Below are 18,225 nucleotides of genomic sequence, written 5' to 3' on the forward strand. Positions count from 1 at the left end.
CTGTACAGCAGGGATAAACATTAAAAGGCTGCAGGGCGCCCGACAAGGCTCTGTACAGCAGGGGACAAACATTAAAAGGCTGCAGGGCGCCCGACAAGGCTCTGTACAGCAGGGACAAACATTAAAAGGCTGCAGGGCACCCGACAAGGCTCTGTACAGCAGGGACAAACATTAACAGGCTGCAGGGCATCCGACAAGGCACTGTACAGCAGGGGACAAACATTAAAAGGCTGCAGGGCGCCCGACAAGGCACTGTACAGCAGGGAACAAACATTAAAAGGCTGCAGGGCGCCCGACAAGGCACTGTACAGCAGGGGACAAACATTAACAGGCTGCAGGGCGCCCGACAAGGCTCTGTACAGCAGGGGACAAACATGAACAGGCTGCAGGGCACCCGACAAGGCACTGTACAGCAGGGACAAACATGAACAGGCTGCAGGGCACCCGACAAGGCACTGTACAGCAGGGACAAACATTAACAGGCTGCAGGGCATCCGACAAGGCACTGTACAGCAGGGGACAAACATTAAAAGGCTGCAGGGCACCCGACAAGGCTCTGTACAGCAGGGACAAACATTAACAGGCTGCAGGGCACCCGACAAGGCACTGTACAGCAGGGGACAAACATTAAAAGGCTGCAGGGCATCCGACAAGGCACTGTACAGCAGGGGACAAACATTAAAAGGCTGCAGGGCGCCCGACAAGGCTCTGTACAGCAGGGACAAACATTAACAGGCTGCAGGGCGCCCGACAAGGCACTGTACAGCAGGGGACAAACATTAAAAGGCTGCAGGGCACCCGACAAGGCACTGTACAGCAGGGACAAACATTAACAGGCTGCAGGGCGCCCGACAAGGCTCTGTACAGCAGGGGACAAACATGAACAGGCTGCAGGGCACCCGACAAGGCACTGTACAGCAGGGACAAACATGAACAGGCTGCAGGGCACCCGACAAGGCACTGTACAGCAGGGACAAACATTAACAGGCTGCAGGGCACCCGACAAGGCACTGTACAGCAGGGGACAAACATTAACAGGCTGTAGGGCACCCGACAAGGCACTGTACAGCAGGGACAAACATGAACAGGCTGCAGGGCACCCGACAAGGCACTGTACAGCAGGGACAAACATTAACAGGCTGCAGGGCACCCGACAAGGCACTGTACAGCAGGGGACAAACATTAAAAGGCTGCAGGGCACCCGACAAGGCACTGTACAGCAGGGGACAAACATTAAAAGGCTGCAGGGCACCGGACAAGGCTGTGTACAGCAGGGGACAAACATTAACAGGCTGCAGGGCACCGGACAAGGCTGTGTACAGCAGGGGACAAACATTAAAAGGCTGCAGGGCGCCCGACAAGGCTCTGTACAGCAGGGGACAAACATTAACAGGCTGCAGGGCACCCGACAAGGCTCTGTACAGCAGGGACAAACATTAACAGGCTGCAGGGCATCCGACAAGGCACTGTACAGCAGGACAAACATTAAAAGGCTGCAGGGCACCCGACAAGGCACTGTACAGCAGGGACAAACATTAACAGGCTGCAGGGCACCCGACAAGGCACTGTACAGCAGGGACAAACATTAAAAGGCTGCAGGGCACCCGACAAGGCACTGTACAGCAGGGGACAAACATTAAAAGGCTGCAGGGCGCCCGACAAGGCTCTGTACAGCAGGGGACAAACATTAACAGGCTGCAGGGCACCCGACAAGGCACTGTACAGCAGGGACAAACATTAAAAGGCTGCAGGGCACCCGACAAGGCACTGTACAGCAGGGGACAAACATTAAAAGGCTGCAGGGCACCCGACAAGGCACTGTACAGCAGGGACAAACATTAACAGGCTGCAGGGCACCCGACAAGGCACTGTACAGCAGGGACAAACATTAACAGGCTGCAGGGCACCCGACAAGGCACTGTACAGCAGGGGACAAACATTAAAAGGCTGCAGGGCACCCGACAAGGCACTGTACAGCAGGGACAAACATTAACAGGCTGCAGGGCGCCCGACAAGGCACTGTACAGCAGGGGACAAACATTAACAGGCTGCAGGGCACCCGACAAGGCACTGTACAGCAGGGGACAAACATGAACAGGCTGCAGGGCGCCCGACAAGGCACTGTACAGCAGGGGACAAACATTAAAAGGCTGCAGGGCACCGGACAAGGCTGTGTACAGCAGGGGACAAACATTAACAGGCTGCAGGGCACCCGACAAGCCACTGTACAGCAGGGGACAAACATTAAAAGGCTGCAGGGCGCCCAACAAGGCTCTGTACAGCAGGGACAAACATTAAAGGCTGCAGGGCGCCCGACAAGGCTCTGTACAGCAGGGACAAACATTAAAAGGCTGCAGGGCACCCGACAAGGCTCTGTACGTCTCATCCAGTTGCCACGGTAGCCAGGAAGCGTTTCTCGCAGAGGACATTTGATCATCCCGCATGTCAATAAACATTACTTACCTTAACTTGCTTAACACTCTGTAAACAAACTAAGCAAGTGAGTCACTCAAATCGTATAAAATTCATTTTGCTACTGGGTATTGGTATTGACATAACTATAGAGGGAAACACACTGTTACAACAACTGACGGTTACTCCTGTGTGCATGAAGCCAGCAGCCGATGTGTACCGAGCTCTACGCACCATATATGAGTTGCTGATTCAGAGTAAAACACTGCGCTGGTGTGCCAAGAAAGAGTTATGATGTGTTGTGGTTATGAAATGCATGCTCAAGGCAGCAGGCACAGGCCCCTTACAGACCTGCTGTGTCAGCTTTCTTCCGATGCACTGCCAACGGGGCAGGAGAAATACATACAAGTTTGTACTTTTATTTCTAGCTCTTCATTTGAATGAATGAATGAATGAATATACACTTGTAAAGCGCATAGCTACCAAAGGCCTCCCAGCGCTAGAGACAGAGCCTAACTAGAGACATGCCAGCAGATTCAAGGGAACAGCTACCCCTGAGGAAGGGCACATGCGCCCCGAAATACATGGGGTTCAACAACTAAGGGGTGAATCCCCACGTGTTGTCCTGAAAGGCCTGGATAGGCATTCGATAAACATGGATTTAAATATTCGAATCACACATGGACATAAATTGATTAAGAATTGAGATCTGGAAGCAATACATTGGATTAAAACGAGGAAGACATTTTGGGAATTCATTTGTTAGTGAAATTCTCTTTTGGCAGAGCTGTTACCGGAGGCTCACTTCTATTTCCATTTGACAGGCTCTGCCACAGACCACCACCCAGTCTGTTGGGAATCGCACCTCTAGCCTACATACAGTATCGACTTCTAAGGATGACCAGCTGGAGCAGGCCACAGAATTGCCCTGTCCATAATTCTTTCAGTTTCCCTGAAAGAATGATGCTGTCATAGCTGCCAAGGAGACTGGTATCACAAAGACACCTTTTCCCTGTCCTCGCTTTTTAACCGGCAGACTCTTGCATTCTGGGACAGGTAGTTTCGCTTCTAACACTATAGGCATGGGCTCAAAAATCCCCCATGCAAAGTGCTGTGGCTACAAATCGGTGTTGGAGGGGGGAGATTGCCTTGTCACACATAACACTCACGCAGGAACTATTGGTTGTGCGCGCAGTTTGGGGCAGTACTCACACAATTTGGTCCGGGCTACCGCACTCCCGTAAAGAGAATAGACAGGGTAACAATCGGCCCACACAATGCCTACTACACCATCACAGGCCTGTCCTCCAGCCCCAGAAAAAGCACACTGAAGCCTATCTACTTAGAACTGCTACAATTATTCACATAGCAACAAGGTACATCGTCCTACTGTCCTACCTGCCTGGTCTCCGGGCTCGTCACCGTCAGTCCAGTCCCACCCTCAGCACCGATTAGGCTCCACTCCAGTCGTGCTTGCGCGGTACAAGCAAGTTAAGTTATCAATTAACTCACCTCCGTCCCTGGCCCGGTCCCACCCCTACGACTTCAGCAGCATGAGGATTGGCTGGGTCAAGGGCTACCAACGCTCATTTGGAGCCTTGGGGGCTGTGGCAACAATCCCCCAGGCTCCTACATTGCAGAGCCTGGCCACGGCTTAAGTGCGCATGTCAGGCTTATCGGAGCTAGGCACTCATCCAGAGCGACACGTGCACTTCACCCCAAGGAGGCTCGGCACCTACCAATCAAGCAGGCAGGCTCGGAGCGGAGCGGAGGCTCCCCCTCCCCCACGCACGCATGTAACTTCTTTACCCAGGTCATGTCGCCTACTGAGGCATTAAAAAGAAAAATGGAATCTTCTTTTATTATTAAATATTAATATCATGGCAAACAAACAGGGGGGGGGGCAACGCCCCCGCGCCCCATAAAGAAACCGCCTCTTGTATGTACAGTGATGTTGGGTGAAGTTGTATAAAGCACAGTTGTGCAGAGAAGTATGTTGGCGTCCATTGCAGGGCAGTTGATTGCATTGTGTGTGAGTAAATCCATGCAGATAAAATAGACTCTTTTTTTATATGTGACTCAGGTTTTTATTTCGCCTTGTAGTTTTATTGCATACATATATAGTATCATAATTTACGGTCAAACGTTTATTGACAGCAGTAAAAAATTATTTACATGTTTTTACATTTTTTTATACTTCTCAAAGCTTGAGACAAGCAAAACAGGTACTAGAGGGCACTGTAATGGGATGCTACAACTACAACTGAACATAACAAACAAGTGTCGGAAGTGGCGATTCAGCTGGCCACAAAACAAAAATAGCACCTGAATTGCGTCGGGAGCAGCGGACGGGCACTGATTACATTGAATCAATCTGTGCTTGTTCTCTGCTCCATAGCAAGCGGCGGAAGTGATCTTTCAGGTGCACTGACAAATTAAAATGGCTTCAGAGAAGATTGAGGCAGAAGCAGACAAATGGTACGCATGGGCGGGCTCCAAGCCCTTTACTGTATACAACAGTGTTTCGCTAGCGCATGCACTCGCACACTCAACCCTAAAGATGAGCAGAAGGAAGGAACACAGACTGAACACCCACAGACCATTCAACACTGTGCAGATATCCCTTTATAGCTAGGTATCACCTGGTTCACAACAGCACTCCCCTACTAGCGATAAACACCACCCTCCACACCCATCCAACACAGCTCCGCTATTCCATATAACTGGGTTTCCACAAACTGACAACAGAGTACAATGGTATGCACGATTACTGCAGCTGCATTTGTGTGTACAAGCCGTGAGGAAGTCGTTGTGACTTTGAAGCTGAGGTGCACACAACTGTTCCATTAGAGCGCAAATAGCAGCCATAAAGCACATTAGACACAACACTGATTCCATACCCAACTCAGATACTGAATCACAAGGAATCAATCGGAAACTCTAAAGAAATGTAGTAAGCACACAAGAGTACTTCGTTCTTCAAAACGGAACATACCTCCTATCCACAGACAACACACAACACCAACGCCGCACCGCGAGGTGGCTGTAAGGGGCCTATGTCAGGGCAAGGACACACCGCAGCCGGTGATCATCTTCCTTAACACCTGGCCACTCTTCGCCATAGCACCCACTCACAGCCAGGAATATTCTTCAAATGACTGTAAAGCCCGAAGAGAAGGCGGTCCTGCCTCGGAGGGACGGCTATGAATGGAAAGCGGCACGCTAACCTGCCCACCCTTCGAAAACCTTTGGGTATCCATCTTGTATTCTGTTCACTACTAAAGTACGATATCTACCTGCACACTCCAGTGCATAGCAACAACTTTGCAAGAATGTTTTCACTGATGAAGGCTACATTTGAAATATGGATTCATTTAGTAAGTGGTATCTTAAAAATGTCAAATAAATTTGGTGTTCCACGCATACAGTATAACACAAACAGGACAGGGCAATTCTAAAAACATTCGCAGGAATATATATCCTTTGGCGCTATTAAACAAACATGTGACTTTTGTTAGAGCTAGTACTTGATTTACTTGCAATAAAGTTTAATAATATGGTTGCTTACCAAGCATTCAATGGGTGGGGGGGTGAGCAAAACGGGGGAAGGGGTCCGAGTCCTGTGTGCGTCCCTTTGTTAATACTGCCCTCTCAAGGATTTGCTATTCACGAGATCTGGCTGCAAGTTTACATAAGAATGTAAGCCCCAAGAGCAGGTTTGAACTGCAATGTGCGAAATAGGGGAGCGATTGTAAAAGCTAGCTCAGCTTCGGTGTCTCAACCGTATCTACGTTAATAGTAACCCTGCGTTATTACATCAAGGTATATGCAAGTTCAATGGCAACACAGCTATTTACAAAATAGACACACAGCCATTTATCAGTGCCTCTGTGCGATTTTAAGGGGGACGGCAGGCAGATCCAGAGCAGGGCCTTTTACAAATATGGACCAGATGTCGGAGTCAGAATGCTCTTGACGGAAAAAGCGTACACTGATGGAGTACAAAATATGGAGCCCAACTTAGAAAACAAGCAGGAAGGTATTTTTAAAAAATATAGCACCGGTAGGAAAAGAAAGCTGTCATCAGGCAATTAGAGAGCAAGCGAAGTTCAGAACACAAGCAGGAAACAAACCAAAACAAGCGGTGTTTGGAACACGAGCAGGAAACTAACCAAACAAATAGTGCACAAAATGAACAGATAAGGACTAAATTTGAACAAACCCAGTAGTTATTTCCTGCTCCAAAACAAATGAACACAAGGAGGGACAAAGAAGAAAGATTACCCACTAGCAGGCAAGCCTTTTTCAAGAACTGTCCAAGTAACAAATAAAAAGCCAGTGAGCGGGCTGTAAGCTCAGAGTGAATACAGCATGTCTCGAAGAGACAGCGCAGGCGCTGCCTAGGCTGGACCTAATAACATCATCTTACGGCCTTTGTCAAGCACAACCCCAGTAGCCAGCATGATTGTCACATAAAAACTCTCAATTTGAAGTCAGAGAAAGAAAAGTAAACACCAAGCTCCCTGGAAGATGGAGCCTGACATTTGACCTCTGTCTCTGAATGCACAGCAAATGTGACAAGGTAATAACAAAATTTAAAGGCCTGTTGGAAGAAATCTAGAAGTGGTGGAAGAATATAGTAAATAGGGTTTAGGCAACAAAAGGGACAAACTCAAGCTGAACAGCCTAAAACATACAGAGCCAGCAAATAGAAAGCAAGCAAATGTGAGTTATAAACCACTAAGACAAAGGTAAGCAATGGGTGGAATGCATTCCCGGGGAAGCCTTTTCCAATGTCCCCAAGATGTTGTTAGCAAGCCAGAAAGGTGCGCTGTCTGGTATGCTTTGACCTAAAAAGCAATCACAGACATGGTGTTATGCTAACCTCAGCAGGCCACCGCCAATCTGATGACTGCGATTCCTAATAGTTCGCAAATCGTGACCTGCCTCTTTAATATTCATGAGGTAGGTCGATGTGTGACCCACTAGAATTGCTATTTCAAATATGTGAGATTTCTTACATTAGGAATTGCGATTTATCGCAATTAGGGAATCGGAATTCTAGATTTATGTCCATCTGGCCCTTAGTCAGAAGGTCAAATCTTTGACCAGGACAAACCTGTTTAATAAATCCATCCCGCACTCCATTTTGGCCAGCCTGACATCAAGCCTAAGTCCCATTCTACTGCGATCATTGATCATCAGTGGTGCTTTGTCCTTCTGGGCGCTATTTCTACTTTAGCTTTAAAAATTTGAATCTCCGGTTTATTTTAGTATGTTTTTGTCACTGGGGTGTGATTTTCTTTGATATATTTTACTGTCTTTTTGTAATTCAGTTTGGGATTTTTTATTGTTTTGCTTTTTGACTTTTTTACAGTTTCAGTACTGCATAAATACTTTACACATTGCCCTCTTTGCTCTAGGCCATGGCTGCCAGGAAGTTGTGGTCGGGTTAATTTAGTCACACTGATAAGGGCTGTATTTATTTCTTGGAGTGGCTGAGTCACCAAGCCCAAATAATAATCCAGTTTATTAGAGCCACTTTTTGTGTTGATGCATGAAGCCACAGCCACATGGATTTGCTATGTCCAAGTAGAGCCTCAGATGGAGAGTTGGAGAGAGTACAGACAGCAGATGTGAATTTCAGGGCCCCTAATGGACATTCAAGAATCCCTTGTAGTGTGCCAGACTTTTGGGTGTCAGCTAGAGGAGACACTGGGCCCCTTTGAAGCTAGGGAGCTTCACCTTGCCATTTCCTGGGTCAGGTGCTTAATTTGAGCTAGTGGTTTCCGGTGCTCAGCACCAGAACTTAATTGTGAACACCGGTGCTTGTGACAGTCTGCCACAAGGTGGTACTGTCTGGCTAAATTAGAGATGACTACAACAGTTGATTATTAAGGCAATATATGTTAAAAAGCATTGGCATAGCCAAGAGGTCTCGCTTTTAGGGCCTTATAAGTAAATAGTTATGCAGCACAATATCCTTGGTGCCACAACTTCAACTGTTGCATGGCTAAACACTTATAAGGTCCCAAAGGTGAGACCTATTGGCTATGCCAATGCTTGTTCAAAAAAGTTTTTGATTTGAAGGATATCTGGGAAAGAGGGGTGGAAATATGCAGTGGTTCCTTGGACGACAGCCTACTCCCTTGAGGTCACCCAACACAATTCATGAAAGGAGAAACCTTCACTCGGAGGTAGTTTTCCCTTTGAGAACCAGAAACCACCCAGTCTAAGGTCTTGGTGTCTCATCAATGGTTTGTGACCGCAATTGAACCCACTGATATCTGCAAGAGCAGCTTGTAACCAGCAGCGAATGGCGCCTTCAGCTGCCCTCCTAATTGGGACTCGAAACGAGTCGCATAAACCATTTTCTGACTTGCAAAAGGGGTTTTGTGCATCAAAATACACTTTTTCAGTTGCAAATGCGTGATTTTGTTAAACACTTTGGGGCAGATTTATGTTCCCTGGCGCATCCCTGCAAATCATCATGGATGCGCCAGGGAAGATGCGTCACGCAAGTTTACCCTTGTGCCACAATAGATGTGCCGCATTTACAATGCAGCTCATCGTGGCGCAAGGATAAACAGATGCCTGACGCATCTGATGGCGGAAGGGCGGCGCATTGCTGGAGTTGCATCGCAAGCGCGACGCAGCTCCAGCAAGGCTCGGGGGTGCCCTATCGGTACAATGCTGCGTCAATCCTTACGCCTGCTTCAAGCAGGCGCAGGGATTTGACGCAGCTCTGCCAGAAAAGTGACTGAGTGAAATCTTGTAGATTTCACTCAGCCACTTTTTGGAGGCGTTCCTGCGCCGGAACGCCCCCTCCTGTGAAGGTACGCCCTCATGTGGCGCAAGCTTTACAATGTGACGCATCTCCCTAGATGCGTCACGTTGTAAATCTGCCGCAGCATGGCGCTGGCTTTGCGCCGCCGTTGCGTCACAAAAGTGACGCAACGGCGGCGCAAAAGTGACGCACAGGGCTTATTGATTACAATCCTAAAATTGTTTTGCACATTACAATCTCACGACTTCCCACCTCTGGGATTCAGCTGTGTCACACTAACAAATAGCAGGGTTGGTACTATGTGAAGGTGATACTAGGCAGGCGCCTTAGGGTACCGACATAAGGGGGTGCCAGAGTCCATATAAAGGCCTCTAACTTTTTTTGGGGTAGAGAAAATGCCAAAATAATATTTAGATTTTTGCTCTACATGAGACAGATAGACATAGGCTCTTGACGCTGGCACTCAGTAAAAAGAATGAAGGGTTGTGGAAAGATCACTTTTCCTTCCGGCTGCTCTGTTGGAGGCCCCATCTCACCCCCAAGCCCACAAATCACCATACTTAGTCCCATAATTGTACCATGCAATTATCGGAATGATCAATAACATGGATGTGACATATGTGAGTGAACTTCGGATATCTACACCATGTATAAGGAGAAGTGTTGTGGGGCCCACCCAATACAACCCCACCAAAAGGTAGTGAACGTGTATTAAAGCATCATTTATTGCGCCACTGAGGGGAGGCTATTGACTTGCAAAGTACGCCACGTACTCACGAAGGGCAAGCTGCATCTGTCAACAAAGTTTCTGCGCATTCCTTTTTACCCTTGTATATTAAATAAATGCATTTTTAAAGAAATTCTATTTCTCGAGAATATTCTGCTCGGCGGAAAATATATTCAGTAAAAGGGCAACCTTTCTAATGGGCCAAAACAAAACACATAGGAATCAGTCAAACTTATTAACCTAAAGTGCAAAATCCCCTCACACTCTCTTGCACACGCCCATTAAAATGCCATTTACTGAATCCCTTCCTAAGTAGAGCATGCCAGGAAGGGGTTAAATTGCATCCCGGGCAGGCTCTGAATATCGGGATGCATGGGAATAATACATTCGACACCGGTTACTATCATACATTAATGACCGGTGAATGGCTGGCTCAGTGAACCCTCACGTCTTTAACACTAAGAGGGAGGCAAAGAAATTCTTTCGCCTCCTGTCTGAAATATGACGGTAGTAAAAAACATAAACTGGAAATTGTGTGCGTGGCATGCAAGCACCTTTGTGTGTGAGCGCGTGCGTGGCTGTGACACGCATTGCTGTGTAAACACAAGTTGTGTATTGTTGGCCCTTACTTCAGTGTTGGTGGGTTTTCTGCTGTGAACTCGCCAAAGATTTAACATATATTAATTCAAACCAAACTGAATTTTGACCCAACAATTCAACGTTTTGGGGGCCTCGCAATGGTATCCCTGTGTCCATACACCCTGTTCGTGCTCTTTAGTACGGTCTCACACATACGTCGAACCTTGAGATGTGAACCGGAAAGACTCACCCGGGAAGGCATACATTTCTCCCGGGCGTGGCCGTGCGGAGCAGGGTGCAGCATTCTTTCCACTCACTCCAGTCACACAGCACTCCACTCCACTCCGGTCCTTTCCCCGCCATGCGATAGGCTTACAAGGTGTGGACAGCTGGCAAGTTTCCTAAGTCCATGCGTGGTGTGCTGCACCGGTGCAGGTTTTCGCTTTGAATTCTGGGGCTTGTAGTCTCTTGTATAATAGAATAAACAAGACTACACGTCCCAGAATTAAAAGGAAAAACCTGGCCTGGAGAAGCGCATCACACACAGACCTGGGAAAGTTGGCAGTGCTGGCCGCGTCACACATCAATCTATCCCATGATCGCCCTCGAAGCACAGCAGAAACGGTTACCCACAAAGGGAAGTAATTCATGGACACACCAGGCTCAGTCTTAGCCATGGGGAGCCCTCCTGGTGTACCTCACAAGCAGTACAATTTGAGGCAGGCACCATCATGAGCAGGACAGATAACGAGACACGCGTGACAAGGGGCCTCCAGGTCAAAGACAAGCAGGCATAGCTGTAGTACGGTTCCCTGACTTCCCTCCCACAAGCTTTGCAGGACAAGACGCAGACGAGCGGGCACTCGATGAACTCTGGATATGCACGCACAGACACACAAAGCCCTTCTGGACAGAGGCGCAACCGGAGCCAAATTTCGGGGGGTGAAGTACTCGGGTGCGGCTGCGTGTGTGCCCGGGAAGCGGACTCAGCCGGGCTGACACAAACGACGGCGGGAGGAGGGGGGGGGGGGGGGGGGTTGGGGCGAGTGAGGTTGGGTGGCATGATGCTGAAGCCCTGTGCGCGCCTGCTTCTGGATGTAATAGAAAGAGTCAACGCTGATGTAAATGTACCCTCTTTCGGCACTATAGAGCATAGGTTAATCCATTGAACAGCACGAGGGGGCCTCTATACACACACACACACACACACACACACACACACACACACACGTGTGTTAGCTTCCCCAGCTGCTCTAAAGAGCCTGGCGAGTTTCTCCGGGAACTCTGGAACTGGATATGGACTGGTATGTGTGGTAGTGTGTGCCTGTGTAAGTTTTGGATTGTACTTTATTGTGCTCATGATTGTCGGTGGATGTGTTTGTGCATGTTTCTGTTTGTGAGCTTGTGTACAAGTGTGCACCTGTTGCGTCTGTTTGAACAAGTGTGATATTTACCAATGGGTACGAATACTGCCCCTGAAGAATGTGAGGTCCGACAGCATCAGATGGCAAGAATCTTCAGCCTTTTCTTAAATAAGATGAAACAAGAAACAACAAGGAAGTTAACCGCGAAGTGATCGCGGGGGAAAAATGCTACCGCCGGCCACAGCTTGCAGTGCATGTGCACGAGTAGTGCGGGCGCAGCAGTAATCACGCCATATGGCGCCTCTGCTCAAGCGCGCGCCTGCGCGCGCCCGCGCACATGCACTGCAAGCTGTGGTCGGCGGTACCATTTTTTGAAGCCCTTACTTAAACTCTCGCCAGACCCGCGCAAGCGCTGGGTCAGGCGAGACCTAAAAATGACAATTACCTTTCTTATAGCCTTGGAGGCCTGGAATAGTCTGAATTGTCACACTTGTAGGAGTGTGATGGTTAGTAGTTGTGTTGTCACTATTACCAGCAGCATGGCAATGTTTCGTGCAAGCTGCAGTAAGCCCCTGACGTGAGCCCTGGCACTTTTTTCCTTTACAAATTAAGCACTGCTTTGAAGGGAGCCATGAACACACGCTCCTCTCTACAACGAGGAAATGTTAGACTACAGGTTGCGTCCTGTAGGATCTCATACGGATAGAGTGAGTCAGGAACATACGCTCACTCCTACCGAGAGGGAATGTTAGACAGCAGGTTGTGTCCTGTAGGATCTCAGGTGGCCACAGTGAGCCAGGACCAGCCTTTCCAGGCTCCTCCTGTGGGCCTTGAGTTCCCAGGTGGGCAGATTCGGGAGAGTTGGGTGAGAGGGAAGCCCTGCAGCGTACTCACAAGTGACATTGTGCAAGGGGTGGAAGGGGGGGCTACATCGGCAACCTGTGATTTGTGCTTAAGAGGCTTAAAGGATTAGTGCTTAAAGGCAGGGCCACGGTCACCACAAACAGGCACTTTTGAACCCTCGGAGCTGATCTCACTTTACAGATCTACCCTCTTGGGACCAGGGTTTACTGTTTTAGAAGGATTCAGAAGTCTGACAAAAGCAGGTCACCTGGGCCAGCAGTTCTTAACCTTTTGACTGCTATGGACCTCCTGGAATCATTACTGGAATCCTGGGACCCCCACTGAATCATTACTGGAATCCAGGGACCCCCCAGAATCATCACTGGAGCCCAGGGACCCCCCCCTGAATCATTACTGGAAACCGGGGAACGCCCTGAATCATCGCAGGAGGCCAGGGACCCCTACTGAATCATTACTGGAATCCGGGGACCCCCTGAATTATCGCTGGAGCCCAGGGACCCCCACTGAATTATTACTGGAATCCGGGGACCCCACTGAATCATTACTGAAATTTCCGGGGACCCCACTGAATCATTACTGAAATCTGGAGACCCCCCAGAATCATCACTGGAGCCCAGGGACCCCCCTGAATCATTACTGGAATCCGGAGACCCCACTGAATCATTACTGGAATCCGGGGACCCTCACTGAATCATTACTGGAGCCCAGGGACCCCCACTGAATCATTACTGGAACCCAGGGACCCCCACTAAATCACTGGAATCCGGGGGCCCCCACTAAATCATTACTGAAATCCAGGGACTCCCACTAAGTCATTACTGGAATCCAGGGGCTCCCACTAAGTCATTACTGGAATCCAGGGACTCCCACTAAGTCATTACTGAAATCCAGGGACTCCCACCAAGTCATTACTGAAATCCAGGGACTCCCACTAAGTCATTACTGGAATCCAGGGACTCCCACTAAGTCATTACGGAAATCCAAGGACTCCCACTAAGTCATTACTGAAATCCAGAGACTCCCACTAAAGGGACTCCCATTAAGTCATTACTGGAATCCAGGGACTCCCACTAAGTCATTACTGAAATCCAGGGACTCCCACTAAGTCATTACTGAAATCCAGGGACTCCCACTAAGTCATTACTGGAATTTGGGGACTCCTACTAAGTCATTACTGGAATCCGGGGATTCCGACTAAGTCATTACTGAAATCCGGGGACTCCCACTAAGTCATTACTGAAATCCAGGGTCTCCCACTACATCATTACAGGAATCCAGGGACTCCCAATAAGTCATTACTCCCACTAAGTCATTACTGGAATCCAGGGACTCCCACTAAGTCATTACTGGAAGCCAGGGTCTCCCACTACATCATTACAGGAATCCAGGGACTCCCAATAAGTCATTACTCCCACTAAGTCATTACTGGAATCCAGGGACTCCCACTAAGTCATTACTGGAATCCAGGGACTCCCACTAAGTCATTACGGAAATCCAAGGACTCCCACTAAGTCATTACTGAAATCCAGAGACTCCCACTAAAGGGACTCCCATTAAGTCATTACTGGAATCCAGGGACTCCCACTAAGTCATTACTGAAATCCAGGGACTCCCACTAAGTCATTACTGAAATCCAGGGACTCCCACTAAGTCATTACTGGAATTTGGGGACTCCTACTAAGTCATTACTGGAATCCGGGGATTCCGACTAAGTCATTACTGAAATCCGGGGACTCCCACTAAGTCATTACTGAAATCCAGGGTCTCCCACTACATCATTACAGGAATCCAGGGACTCCCAATAAGTCATTACTCCCACTAAGTCATTACTGGAATCCAGGGACTCCCACTAAGTCATTACTGGAAGCCAGGGACCCCTGGTCTAAGCAATTTCCATGATTTAAAGATCAAAACACAAAAATACAAAAACAGGTACAGACCAAACAAATGCTAAAATATTGAAATATTTTGTTTAATTCCCAGTTAAATTTACAAAAAGTTTTCACATTTTCAATGTTGCTTCTTTATTTGTATATACCTAATTAATTTGTATGTATTTATTTTAATTGCTAAAACAGTCACAGTCCCGCTGACGGAGGCTTCACTGACACAGAGGGGTCCTCGGACCAGAAGTGAAGAATCGCTGATTAGCAAAGTTTCTTTCCAGCCCCCCACAACTGCTGAGTGCGCCGCACAACCGCTGAGTGCGTGCCACAACCGCTGAGTGCGTGCCACAACCGCTGAGTGCGCCGCACAACCGCTGAGTGCGTGCCACAACCGCTGAGTGCGCCCCACAACCGCTGAGTGCGCCCCACAACCGCTGAGTGCGTGCCACAACTGCTGAGTGTGACCCACAACTGCTGAGTGTGACCCACAACTGCTGAGTGTGCCCCACAACTGCTGAGTGCACCCCACAACTGCTGAGTGCGCCCGCTTGTGCCCCGGAGTGAACCCTCTAAGGGCCAAGTGTGCACATGAAGTCACACAATATCTGATTAACTGTGAAATACGCATCCCTTTCAGTGGCATCACTTTATATCCATATGAACACACAATGACGTGAAAGGGATCTCAAACACACAGGTCTCTAGAAGAGAGCGTTGGACACACTCACCGGATCCCAGGCACTATTTATTTTCTGCTTCCGTTTTGCATTGTAGCACGGAACACCGTGTTATTTACACTGCCCTATTTACATGCCAGAGCAAATGAGTTTATATGAAATATGTAAATATTGCAGAACACAGGCCTACAAGTGAACACGGATAGTAACAAAAGGTGTATCTCTTTTTTCTGCCATCCCAGAGACCTCCAGAACTTGTATTCAGTGTCGAGTTAAGAGAACATTCACACTCTCGAGAGCTCCGGAAGCTCCGCATTTCAACCATAGACAGCAAAAGAATGATGGATTTAACTCAGATCTCTTGACTGGGGGTGAATGTTTTGATTTGTTCGGCATTCCGTCCATCAATTGTGTGTCTTTTGCTTCCTCACCCTAAGTGTGCCGGGTATGCCCAGACGTGGGTCCCGGGCCCACTGTGCCACTGGAATCAAGCTATCCTGGCTGATGAGTGGTGAAACCCCGAAACCGGTCCTAGGATGCTTGTTTCCGGTCCAGGGAGGACCTGGCTTGGCAGTTCGGGCTGGACTGTTCCCATGAGGTACAGGGTCAAGACTGATTTGCATATGGCCAGGTCTAAACTGGGGTGGCGGGGTGAGCAAAAGAATGATGGATTTAACCCAGATCTCTTGACTGGGGGTGAATGTTTTGATTTGTTCTGCATTCCGTCCATCAATCGTGTGTCTTTTGCTTCCTCACCCTAAGTGTGCCGGGTATGCCCAGACGTGGGTCCCGGGCCCACTGTGCCACTGGAATCAAGCTATCCTGGCTGATGAGTGGTGAAACCCCGAAACCGGTCCTAGGATGCTTGTTTCCGGTCCAGGGAGGACATGGCTTGGCAGTTCGGGCTGGACTGTTCCCATGAGGCACAGGGTCAAGACTGATTTGCATATGGCCAGGTCTAAACTGGGGTGGCGGGGTGAGCAAAAGAATGATGGATTTAACCCAGATCTCTTGACTGGGGGTGAATGTTTTGATTTGTTCTGCATTCCGTCCATCAATCGTGTGTCTTTTGGAGGCCAGGAAAGGGGCAGCAGGTGCTCCTAAGCATGATATAAACTCGCAACCAGGCGCCCCCATGCGAAGTCAGCACCCGGGACGCACCGCCTGCTTCTATGACCAAGACAGGTTACTGATCCCACCCTGTGTGAGTTACATTTATGAAGCAGGGAGGTGTCTCTTGCTGCAGACTGAAGTCCAAGACTATTACACCGTCTGGGCTGAATGCGAACTCTTTACTGCTTGAACACAGCAGTGAGCAGCTGAAACGTGTCCACCGCTGCGCACCACTCGTGCAGCGCTTCAGTAACTTTGCGTCAGCTCCGCCCATTTGTTTTCTGGAGCTCTGCACACTGTGAGCAGCAGCTGAAGGATCATGTGGCCAGGGAACAAATCCAGAAATTCGTTGAAAGCTGCTGCAGAATCGCTTACCCCAAGCCCACATCATCCCCTTTCCTCCCCAGGACCTGTCTATAGCCCACATCATCAACTTAACCTCCCCTGGACCGGGTGACTAGCCCTCATCATCAACTTACATCCCCATGGCCCCGTTTATAGTCCACATCATCATCTTTCCTCCCTAAGATCCTGTTTATAGCCCACATTGAAGGAACGCAAACAAGCACATATCATCATCTTTCTACCCTGTTTCCTGTCTACATCCCACATCATCCTCTGTCCTCCCCCTGGGCCCTGTCTATAGCCCACATCATCAACTGAACCTCCCCTGGCCCTATCTATAGCCCACATCATCATCTTTCATCAACATGGCTCCTCTATAGCCCACATCATCACCTTTCCTCCCCAGGCCCTATCTATAGCCCACATCATCATCTTTCCTCGACATGGCCCCTCTATAGCCCACATCATCACCTTTCCTCCCCAGGCCCTATCTATAGCCCACATCATCATCTTTCCTCGACATGGCCCCTCTATAGCCCACATCATCACCTTTCCTCCCCAGGCCCTATCTATAGCCCACATCATCACCTTTCCTCCCCAGGCCCTATCTATAGCCCACATCATCATCTTCCATCAACATGGCCCCTTTATAGCCCACATCATCATCTTTCATCAACATGGCTCCTTTATAGCCCACATCATCATCTTTCATCAACATGGCTCCTTTATAGCCCACATCATCATCTTTCATCAACATGGCTCCTCTATAGCCCACATCATCACCTTTCCTCCCCAGGCCCTATCTATAGCCCACATCATCATCTTCCATCAACATGGCTCCTATATAGCCCACATCATCATCTTTCATCAACATGGCTCCTTTATAGCCCACATCATCACCTTTCCTCTCCAGGTCCTGTTTATAGCCCATATCACATATTTCCTCCCCTGGGCCCCGTTTATAGCCTATATCATCATCTTACTTTCCATGGGCAGCCTTTAGAGCCCACATCATCACCTGTCCTCCCCTGGGCCCCGTTTATAGTCCACATCATCACCTTTCCTACCCAGGCTCTGTCTATAGCCCATATCATCATCTTTCATCAACATGGCCCCTTTAGAGCCCACATCATCACCTTTCCTCCCCAGGCCCTGTTTATAGCCCACATCATCATCTGTCCTCCCCTAGATCCTTTTTATAGCCCACATCCTCACCTTTCCTCCCCTAGATCCTGTTTATAGCCCACATCATCATCTTTACTTCCATGGCCCTGCTTATAGCCCACATCCTCACCTTTCCTCCCCTAGATCCTGTTTATAGCCCACATCATCATCTGTCCTCCCCTAGATCCTTTTTATAGCCCACATCCTCACCTTTCCTCCCCTAGATCCTGTTTATAGCCCACATCATCATCTTTACTTCCATGGCCCTGCTTATAGCCCACATCATCACCTTTCTACCCCTGGGTCC

General features: G+C 48.8%; 1 protein-coding gene across 4 annotated transcripts in view; it reads right to left on the reverse strand.

The window, feature by feature from the left end:
• Nucleotides 1-18,225, reverse strand: part of RGL2 (ral guanine nucleotide dissociation stimulator like 2) — a 298,408-nt gene that overhangs the window by 130,525 nt on the left and 149,658 nt on the right. The window contains exon 1 of one of the 4 annotated variants that reach the window (XM_085621764.1): nt 10,756-10,843. The exons of the other annotated variants lie outside the window; for them this stretch is intronic. Coding sequence (XP_085477890.1) covers nt 10,756-10,809 — 54 coding nt within the window. The 5' untranslated portion in view covers nt 10,810-10,843. Of the gene's footprint in view, nt 1-10,755; nt 10,844-18,225 lie in introns of those variants that run through there. 4 annotated transcript variants of the gene reach the window in all.

The sequence above is a fragment of the Triturus cristatus genome, chromosome 1_1, assembly GCF_964204655.1.
Source record: "Triturus cristatus chromosome 1_1, aTriCri1.1, whole genome shotgun sequence".
NCBI classification, from domain to species: Eukaryota; Metazoa; Chordata; class Amphibia; order Caudata; family Salamandridae; genus Triturus; species Triturus cristatus.